Source organism: Vollenhovia emeryi, unplaced genomic scaffold, assembly GCF_000949405.1.
Source record: "Vollenhovia emeryi isolate VEMERY1.0 unplaced genomic scaffold, V.emery_V1.0 DF939153.1, whole genome shotgun sequence".
Lineage (NCBI taxonomy): Eukaryota > Metazoa > Arthropoda > Insecta > Hymenoptera > Formicidae > Vollenhovia > Vollenhovia emeryi.
In genome coordinates, this window is record NW_011967213.1 from 617,797 (window position 1) to 627,948 (window position 10,152).

A 10,152-nucleotide genomic window follows, 5' to 3' on the forward strand; every position below is an offset into this window, starting at 1 on the left:
AAGACTCTCAAATCTTTCGACGTATTTGGCACGCTTCTCTTCTACTAATAGCTTATCAATGTATATGTCTGTATCAGAACTGACGTCAATCAATCGTAAGCCCAACATGGTACCATTGACTGGCGAGAGATCGTCGGACACCGATTCGACGATTATAGAGACGAAATTCTTTTGAAGTAACTCCTTAAATTTGACACAATCGATATTAACGACATTCGCGCTGGTAACATATCTTTTTTAGAAAGAGAAACAAAATCGCATACAACAAATCAGACGAGGACTGACATAAGCAAGCGCGCTCGGCAGAAGACAATCTGCCAAGCTTGTCAATAAGATCGTTTAGTAATCGCGAATCACATAGATTTGGAAAGATCCACCGTCAAAATTCACTCGGTGTAATTTATATCGGAAGATGTGCACGTTTTCACCGTATTCGAGGAACGCGATGCTGCGGCGACAATACGATCCAGTCGATGTCGTGCGGGGGTTGCTTAACCCCAAACCCCACAGGAATTTATCTGCCGGTCAGTACCACCCTAAATGTCAACGTAATCAGGCACCGACCATCATAAATATAACATGCGTGTCGTAAAACATCGTGCACTCAATCCTGTGGACGATAATGACATTTATAAATGCAGAGTTTCTGTTTACGCAGCATCTGTCATGCATACCGACGAGAAAACCGTTGGCGGACGAGATGGATTTCTCACTTGGCTGAAGGACATCTTTAATAAATCTGCAGGTGAGCCGCACGCTGATGTCATTTTTGGGACAGAGGTTATTTTAGCCATTCACTATTACGTAATGTATGTTATATAATATGCAAAAATTAATCGTACAATTCATAATTACACGCGTGCTTCTCACCAACTATTAATTTGTTAAGACAATGATTGATTTGTCACAAACATGATGTAATTTATCAGAAAATGTTCTGCACATTTGAAGACAATTCAATGATATTTTGCAATATTTACATCATGATAAATTTGAACATGTAATTTTCAATACAAATGTAATAGTGCATATGCAAAATTAAGATTGTAATCAGAATATCAAAATTATAAATAGAATATTAAAAGACACATTTGCTTTTGAGAAATTGCAAAGACCCTAAATTTTATCACGCAGCATGAGATGATGTAAGTCATGGATGAGATATCATGTTGCAGAGGATAAAAGCAAAAGCCGCAAGGCTGACACTGTGATCGTCGATCGTGCAGCAACGGCAACAACATTCAATCGGCCAGAAATAGCGACTTCCATGCGGCCGGCAGACCCCTCGGACAAGGTCGACGTCATTAATCAAAAACTAGCCAACTTCTACGCGGTGCGATCGACGACGAAGTTCGAGTATGGGAACATCCGCGGTGAGAAGCGTGACGCGGAGAGCGGCGAACGTGCGTACGCGACTCAACAATCGGCGATCTACGCTACGTCGCAGCCGAGTCGTTTTGCGGCTGGAAAAACTTCCGAACGCGAGATGGACCCCGGCAAGGTGTATCGATCCGAGAAGAACGGCGGCGCGATCGAGTTTGCGGCGAGAGTCGATCTCGACGTGGCCTCGCATTATCGTTGTTACACGAGCCCGAGACACTGTTATCGCCTGCCACCGCAGCGGACAAAACAGCCGCTGCTGGGATTGTGCGTCCCGAATAGATACATCAGCATGCCGACGCGCGCGATCGTGGGTTTCGCTCCTAGGGACTCAAAGCCGCCCATCAAGGAGCCTGACGCGCCCGAAAAGCGCGAGAAGAAGGACGAGAAGAAGAATAGAAAGGATAAGAAGAAGCCGGTAATACATGCGGACGGCGAATCGGTATCCGTCGATAGTAGCGAGAACCGAGCGGAGATGGTGGCGAACGATAACCCGAGGAGTGACCCCGACGCGGCGTTTCGTTACGAATGGGGCGTGAAGCTCGCTGAGGAACAGCCGGCCGTCGAAGCGGCAAACGATAACGATAAGTTGGCCGAAAAGGGCCAGCGATACGTCACGAAGCGGCTTTGGGGAGTGAACCTGAAACAACCGGAGCCGGATACCGCTCCGCCGGCGACCGCGAATTCTGGGCGAGGCGCGGAGAAGCCTCAAAACGCATCTTCGACCCTTGAGAGTGGCGATACCACCGACGGGGCAAAGGGCGGCGCTGGGACAGCGCCGAACGATTCGCCGAACAAGTCTGACGTATCGAGCTTGAAAGGTACAACCGCGGAGTATCTCTCGACTCCGTCGAGTCAGACCGGCCCGAGTGACAATCTTGTCGCGACGCAACAGGATAGCCACGACGCAAGCTCATATATGAGTTCCGAAGAGCTTCGAAAAATCATGAGAACATCCCCGAACATGCTGAAAGAGACGATAGTCGTCGACAATGAGTTCAACATTCCGGAAGAGGCGGGCTTGGACACCGAGATCACTGCCTGGCGAAATCTCGTGACGAGATCAGTTCCGGAGGTCAAAGAGAATTATTCGTCGGCCGACACGGAGAACCTGGAAATGGTGTCTATCCGTCCGGAAGCACCGCAGCCGAAACTGGATGTGCGAGTTGTAAGATCCACCGAGGACAACTTGAAGAACAAAGAGATTGAGCAATTGGACTCCAGATATACGTCGCCGAAGACAACGGAGATTAAGCGTGTCGGATCTTTGCGAAGACCGGACTTGTATTCCAACAGCAAGAAACTGCACACTATGAGCGCGCAAATTCGTTATATTCATCGGCGTACGAATAGCATTCAACATAGTGAATCACTTTCAAGTAACTTTGCTTCTGTCGATAGAACTAAGATGAAATGTCCAGGATTTGTGTCAGCCTTTTCTACGAATTCTGAAGGTTCTATGCCGAAGAAAGTGATCGATGGGGCATCGAGTCAGCAGAGTAAACAACAGAGAGACTCGAAAAACCAAAACGAGGGAAACGACCCTAATTCGAATAATATATTAAGCAGCAATCCATCTCCCATGCTTGTAAAATCTCGAACATCGTCAAGCAGCGACCAGCAAGAAACGGATACTGATTTCGCAAAGGTCCTAGATGTTATCGCAGACAAAGAAATGGAGATTTCCATAAACCAGCTGCAAAGTACTGGTCGTAAGAAGACCGCTCGTCTCTCGGATTCTGTCGTGTCTTCTGAATTTACGCAAAAGGATAAATCTCGCTCTAAAGACGAAATTGCACAAGACGAAATAAAACATTACATCGACTCACACGACGAAGACGCTACGTACGTCGATTTCAACAATCCATCAACTGACAGTGATTCGATTAAATCAGACGCAATCAAATCGGCTAAGGGAGATTCGGGACCTACAGATAACAGCGCTACCCTCGACTCGAACGTGAAAAACGTAGGCGACGATCCGAGCAAGGAATACATCATCGATGGCGATTACATACGATTACCCGGCGATCCTTATCCCTACAGTAAGGAAAACCTGGACAAGTGGCGCGTGCCGCGTTCCAAGAATCTCATCTACAAATCGTGGAAGCAGCCGGAAACGTCATGCTCCTCCGATTCTCCCACAGTCGCGCGGTCAACCCTGAGGAACGCTAATGATGCGTACGCAAACGCCGCCGGGGAGCCGCGCGATTCTCACGCCGGTAATGCGGTAATGGAGACTTCAGGAAGCGGCGGCGATAGCGGCGCGAACGCAAGAAAGAGGACGGGACAGGTGAGCGGATTCCACGTGTCCTCACGGGATCAGCGGGTGGTGTCTGATTACCTGCGTGGCGACGCCGCGGACGCGCTGGGACTGCGGCAATGGACGGAAGTCTTTTCGCGGCTCGACGTCGGCGAGAAGATAAACGAGGCGGCACGAAGCGGCGACAACGCGCCGTTCCGCGCGCGTTATGAGTAGTTTGCGACGGAATATAAGTTCCGGTGCGCGTGCACCTTCGCATAATTCAGTTCTCCCGATTAATTAGGGCGGCATCGTTGCCGCGACGTAACGAGCCAGGGTTCCGCGAGCTTCAATGTCAGACTGTGCACCCCATTTCCGTTTGCTTTCGATGCTTAAGAGCAACAATGAATACGATGAACACGAAATATGAATAATTTTTTTTCCCAATAATTTACACTGCAATTCTTTCGTCTCTTTCATATCCTTTCTTGATATTTTTAAGAAAATATGAAATTTGTTGTCGATGCATGTATGTAAATGAGAAACAACGTGTAGATATAAAACGTTGAAGAAAATACACGTGTTGCAAAAATTGCAAAATTACAAATCGAGCTTATATAAATCCACTAATAATGAATCAGACTCGCGGGGATGATTTGTTATAAAACACAACGAAGTAAAAAAATATACGGTGTAGTCTAATTGCATTTTTTATAAAACTTATACGAGAATAAAAAAACATGTTAACAATTGTGTTAAAAATTTGAGATTATATTATAGTATAAAATATTTTTCCACAAGTAATAAACATGTTACTGATAAATTTTCTTAAAGTTGTCAGAGGTTGACAGAACAATTAGTAGTGAAATAAGCGATCTGATTACATTCTCGTGTAATATATTTAATAATGGAATGATTTCGCAGCTCAGTATCGGTCAAATTATTTGTGGACTTATTCGAATTCGGTGCGTAAATAATTTCCATTGGTTCATCGGGTACGATTTCCTTACGTGCGCGCCCTCCGCCTCCTGAAATTATTCTCCACTCCCATAAACACGTTCGCCTCCTCGCACTTACGATTAAAAGCGGATAGGGAATGAAGCGGGGCTGTATTCACAAAATTACCGTATACGGCGCGGTTAGCTCGCCTTAAGAGCTTTTTTGATCCTCGAGACGATCGGGCATTAATCCCCGGCCAACGCACCTGTCGAGAGGCAACAGCAGGAGGAAGGAGGAGGAGGAGGAGGAGGCTAAGGTTGGAGAATGGCTAGGTCGTTCAATCAGACACGTGTACTTACGTGTACACCGACATGCATCCCGCATGGACTCTTGGCGCTTCTGCCTCGGTCGAGCGGACGAACTATCGACCCGCCGCGCCGGGATATGCGTGCCTACCGGTCACGAACGCGGCCCGGAGGCTGTTATTTGACCACCGGCGTGATCTCCAAATCGTCGACCCCCCCTGTCTAATCATTCAAATCGCAGGCGTCCTGCCGGTCTAATCGGCGCTGCGTATGCATCGCATCCGGTATCCCTCGACGAGGGAGAGTGGACGAAGCGGACGCTTCTCTCCGAGTTGTGAGCAGGGGAGAGACTCGAATCCGGCTGCCACTTCGCAATGCCGCGATACCGGAGCACCGGCTACCATATTGCGCTACTACCATCGCCGATAATGCCCGGAGGTAATGGCAGACCCCGTGGCCCTGATTACCTTCGCGCTGGTGGAAGACACGCGGACGTAGTTTAGTCTCAGTTACAGCAGCTGGTCGTGCCGTGCCGTGCCGTGCCATGCCATGCCGTGCCACTTTCCTGACCGCTCACCCGCCGATCCTGCTGTCATTTGCTCCTGCGGACGTTCCGCGTGCTCTTCTGCGGACGTTGCTCGCGTCTAACGGAATACGAATAATGAGCGTTGAATGATGCCGCTCGAGTTAGAGGCCCGATGCGCGGCTCGGTGTCCCGCCTCCTTGTCGAGGTGATCAGAGGCCAGTTGTGTGCATTTTCTCAGAGATTGATTGGCCACGAGTCGATTTCCGGTAGATGATCAAATTTCACCTCGAGATAAGTCTGCGATCGATTGTACCAAATTACACTCTTAATTCTAAAAATCTAATGCAACCATTCAGCATCGTTTCTTCGGTGAACCTCGCAGCATTCAGTTGACTTCTTAGATCCTATTCCCCTTTACCGAGGAACGTAGTTTAATAGCAGACGACGTTCGTAGCTTTATTATTGGCAAATGACTCTCCGATGAGCGGGTTTTTCAGCCTCTCGGGTCAATCATCTCTGTGCACATCGCAACGATTAAACTCCCCGTTAGAAGGCGCAGCAACGCAGTACGATGACGAAGTCGAGACGGGATTGGCATTGGTAGCAGACGTTGCTTTTATTTACGACTAGATTCCGCCGACTACTCTCCGGGTTCGCTTCTCCTTGACCCTCTCCTCTCGTTCCCGAGGTTAGAACGATCCTATCTATGCGAGACGTAGCCGCGGATCATTCCCTTCGGGGTCTCCTGCACTATAAAAGATCGCCCTATGGTTGTATATTACTCACGCCACCGTGTTTTCACTTGGCGCGGCGATCGGCGCCGATATCATAACTCCTTGTCGTACCGCCGTTCAACCAGCAAATCTACCCGACGACGAGGCCTCCTCCTGGTAGCGATAGCAATTCCGATATAACCGGCAGCCGTTGTAAGACGAGGACGAACATCACCGGCACATAAAACGAAGCTCTCGTCGGCTAGCCTCGAGTCTATCGCACCCAAGTGACGAATTTTCTCGCAGGCCTGATACAGTGCTTTGGAACTTATTACATCGACTGGCTCATGTCATTGACTGATTAACGTTTTGTCGGTGATAACTTACTTTTTCAAGTTTTCTCCATAATACGGCAGAAAAGAAATAGAGGAAAGTCCTCTGTTGTGAGAAAATGGGTTTTCAACGTCCAAATTCAGTCACAAATCTTTTTTCGCAACGATTACACGATCCAACAATCAATTTTCCACTAAATAGATTTCGCTCCAAGGGCAATAAATTCATGGTGGAATCAACAGATGATGTCTATTAATTTAGTAGAAACTCCGCTATCTCATAATAGGGGACCTCCCTTTGTTAAAATACGCAGCATATACTTGGTTTGTCAATTATTAAAGTAAACATGGTTAGAAAGAAAAAGAAGACATTGAGGTAGGGTTAAATTATGTCGAGACTCCGTAAATGCACGTTGTTCACACGACGAATTCGATCTCTCGGAAAATTCGTGTTTAGCATTCTAATAATGGAACGCCTCGTAAATATGTCGCGACGCTTCCGGTAATGGAAGGTCACCCGGGAAGTGAGTGAAAATTCCACAATGTTAGCGCCGTTTCACGCCTAGAGCTATAATCCGGGACGCTGCGACCATCCGCGGCACCCGAGACTCCGAAATAGATGGTTTACAGCCTCCCTTAAATACGTCAACGTTTATGCGTGGATTCCCGAAAGTAAATCGACGAGGAATGTTTTCGTACGACGGCGGCCCCGTCACGAGCCGTAGCCAACTTAAACGCCGGGAAGCCAAGCAGTCCTCCCTCTATTCGTAGCGAAATCACTGGTTATTATTAATAACGCCGAAGAGCGCCTTTGTTTACGGTGTCACGGTCTTTTACACGTGTGCGGCTTTATGATACATCGATGCGGTTAATCTTGTTCGCTTTGGCTCGCAACAGCTAGGCGAACAATAATTATTATTCCGACATCGGCAAATCGACGCGATAAATACGAGTCGTCGAGGATCAGACATCTTTCCTTTCAGTGAGTTCTTTTTCTCAATAACGATGTAACAACAAAATAGACCGTTTTAGCCACAAAGGAATCACGTGCTTGCGGGGCTATCCGGCATTGCGGATGACAACTGTTCTCATAAGGTTTTAATCGTAGCCGTAGGACATGCCCTCAGGTGACGGACCGAGGACTGTGAGTAACGGGTGTCGCCCACTCGGGATCTCGCAGACATGAGACGACATGATTCCGCTCGAGTGGTCGCGCCTCGAGTGGGGTGCAAGTCACCCCGCGATCGTTCGCCGCAGAGCGCAACCGTCCGTAGTGACACCACAAAAAATCACGGCGCCGCTTTCCGGCCGGATATCTTTCAATTACACGTTAATATGATAGGCGGCAGGCGTAGCTGCAAGTCACCGCCGCGTCGTTGCTCGCAACGCGCGCACCGCATCACACACGCGCGTACGCGCGCACATACACCCACGCTCGCGCACGCACACGTCCGCGCGACGCATACGCGATCGAGAGGCCCCGATGTGCGTGTACGCGCGTGATTAATCGACGTCAACCGCAGACCACGGCGCGAACCTCGTCGAGGGAATCGCCCGGCGTTTCGTTGACACGTCGATTCGCGGTTTACTCGCGCCGAAATACCCGCCGCGCCACGCCGCGCCGCGCGGGGCGAAATTTATGCGTCGGACACGCGCGAAGATCGGCCAGCGCGAAATGTTTGTGTTGCGCGAAGCGGTTAAACGTGGTTGCAACATTACCGTGCCACGTTGTAGCCTAATCGCGCGTTTTGGTAGTCGGCCAACTCCTCCGGGGTTCCATGTCGGAGTGTTTTTTCAATCGTGATATCATAGGGTTGCACGCACAAAGTGAAACCTACGCACATGATCTTGGCAGCCGCGAGTGCCGACTTAATTTTATGACGACCGCGTAACGGGGCTAAGAAAACTAACAGATTTCGGAAAGAGAGAGAAAAAGAGGGGGGGGGGAGAAAGAGGGAGAAATGTAAACTCATTTTTACATCCTGATTGCATCGGCCGGATAACTAGTGATAAAAGGTAAAGATCGCACGTTTTGTTTGCGAATATGTGTAACCATTCCAATACAGAACAAAGCACCTGATATCGCGAACGATAATTTGCGAGAGCATTCGACGTTTCTCCCTCTCGAGTTCACCGGCTGTCGTTTCCCATAGAAAACGCCGTAAGATGGGAAAACGTCTTCGCGAAGGGGAAAAACTCGTCACCATCGATAAACATTTGCCGCTCGTTACTCTTACTCGGAAGTCAGAGTAATTAAGCGGCGAAATTGTACAACGCGGAAAATGAATTATTCATTATCAAGTTTTATCTCCGAACTTTCCGTCCGGCATCAGTATCAATCATAAATCAATTCTTCGCAAATTGATAAATTTTATGACAATGTAAAGAATCACTTTTTATCGAATTGTTAAACACACAATATCGTTTAAAGGTATTAAAGTCTGAATTTTAAAGCAAGAAGTCTGGGCATAAATTAGTCAGTGTCTTTGACCGACAAAGTACGGCCACCACTTTGTCTCTCGTATTTAATTAATTAATTAATTAGCATAGGTCAAATTCATTAAATTCAATTAGTTAGGTTTCGTTTAATTGCATCCAGTCGTTTCGACATTCGTATGTATCCATGCGTAATACCGTCAATGATTTTTTTTTAATATGGCAGTGGCTCCTTTTTCGAAGGCATAGCAATCGATGAGCAGTCTCGCAATTTCTTTGCCACTCACCGATATTGTTTCCTCGTTAACGGAGGAGGAAATGCAATAAGCTCGAATCCCGCCACGGCGCGGATATTAATTGCCGCTCGTGACGCACGTTTGATTGTCCACGAATTGAATCCTCGGGATGGCCGATGATGAACGTTTCGACGTCTCGATCGCGCACCCCCCCTGACTTTGATTGAATGGGCAACGGTGAATGTCCGCAACGCCGAAGATCTCCCAAGGCACGGGGCGGCAAAAGTCGATTTTTCCCAGAGAGATCGACTTCCGTTGCGCCGCGCGGACTGTCATTTCTCCTAATCGCAACATCTACCTCCGCGCTAATCATTACTTGAGTCGTTGTCGATTACTGGCCACAGATCGACCGAATCGCCCTCTCTCTTTCGCTACCGCCGTCTCTCGCATTATTATTCCTGCGGAAGAAAATCGACAGACGTGCTAATAAATATGTTCGTGAAACGCGCGTAACGACGACAGCGTTGGATCGAACGAGGAAGATATTAACACTGAGCTGTCAACATTAATATCTCGCGGCGATAATGATTAACCCGACTAAAGTTTAATACGTCGATAAATACGTCATATCCTGTTCGCGTTTATCTATTTATCACAATCTACCTTGATCACTCGAGATTCGAGGAGCAGCCGATAGGCGTCGATCGAGGCTCGCGCTCGTCAATCTTATCAGACCTGCTATCCCCATTGACCGTTAAGTCTCACGTCGGCGAGCATTAAATCAGATCACCTCTGTGCGCGCACACGCCGCTGTGTCTCTGATTTATAGTAAACGTTGGACGGTCGCCATAAAAGCACGTGTATTCACGCTAAATGCGCGACAGTCGCTGTATGTTCAATTTGCTACGCGTGACTTGCCCGGCCTTAAGTACACGGAGCGGAAGCGCAGTGCCAAGAGGCAGAGCCAAACAGACATGTAGCTAATGTGTAATGGCGTAATTTGCCAAGGGGCTTAATCGCATCATTGTTACTTGGCCGTTCAT

General features: G+C 48.1%; 1 protein-coding gene across 1 annotated transcript; it reads left to right on the forward strand.

Annotated features, from left to right (window-relative positions):
• The first annotated feature begins 412 nt into the window (after positions 1-412).
• LOC105565383 lies at positions 413-3,859 on the forward strand. Its single transcript, XM_012018529.1, has 3 exons — positions 413-524; positions 659-745; positions 1,176-3,859. Exons 1-3 carry the CDS (start codon positions 413-415, stop codon positions 3,857-3,859), a joined length of 2,883 nt encoding a protein of 960 aa, XP_011873919.1.
• The last annotated feature ends 6,293 nt before the right edge of the window (positions 3,860-10,152 follow it).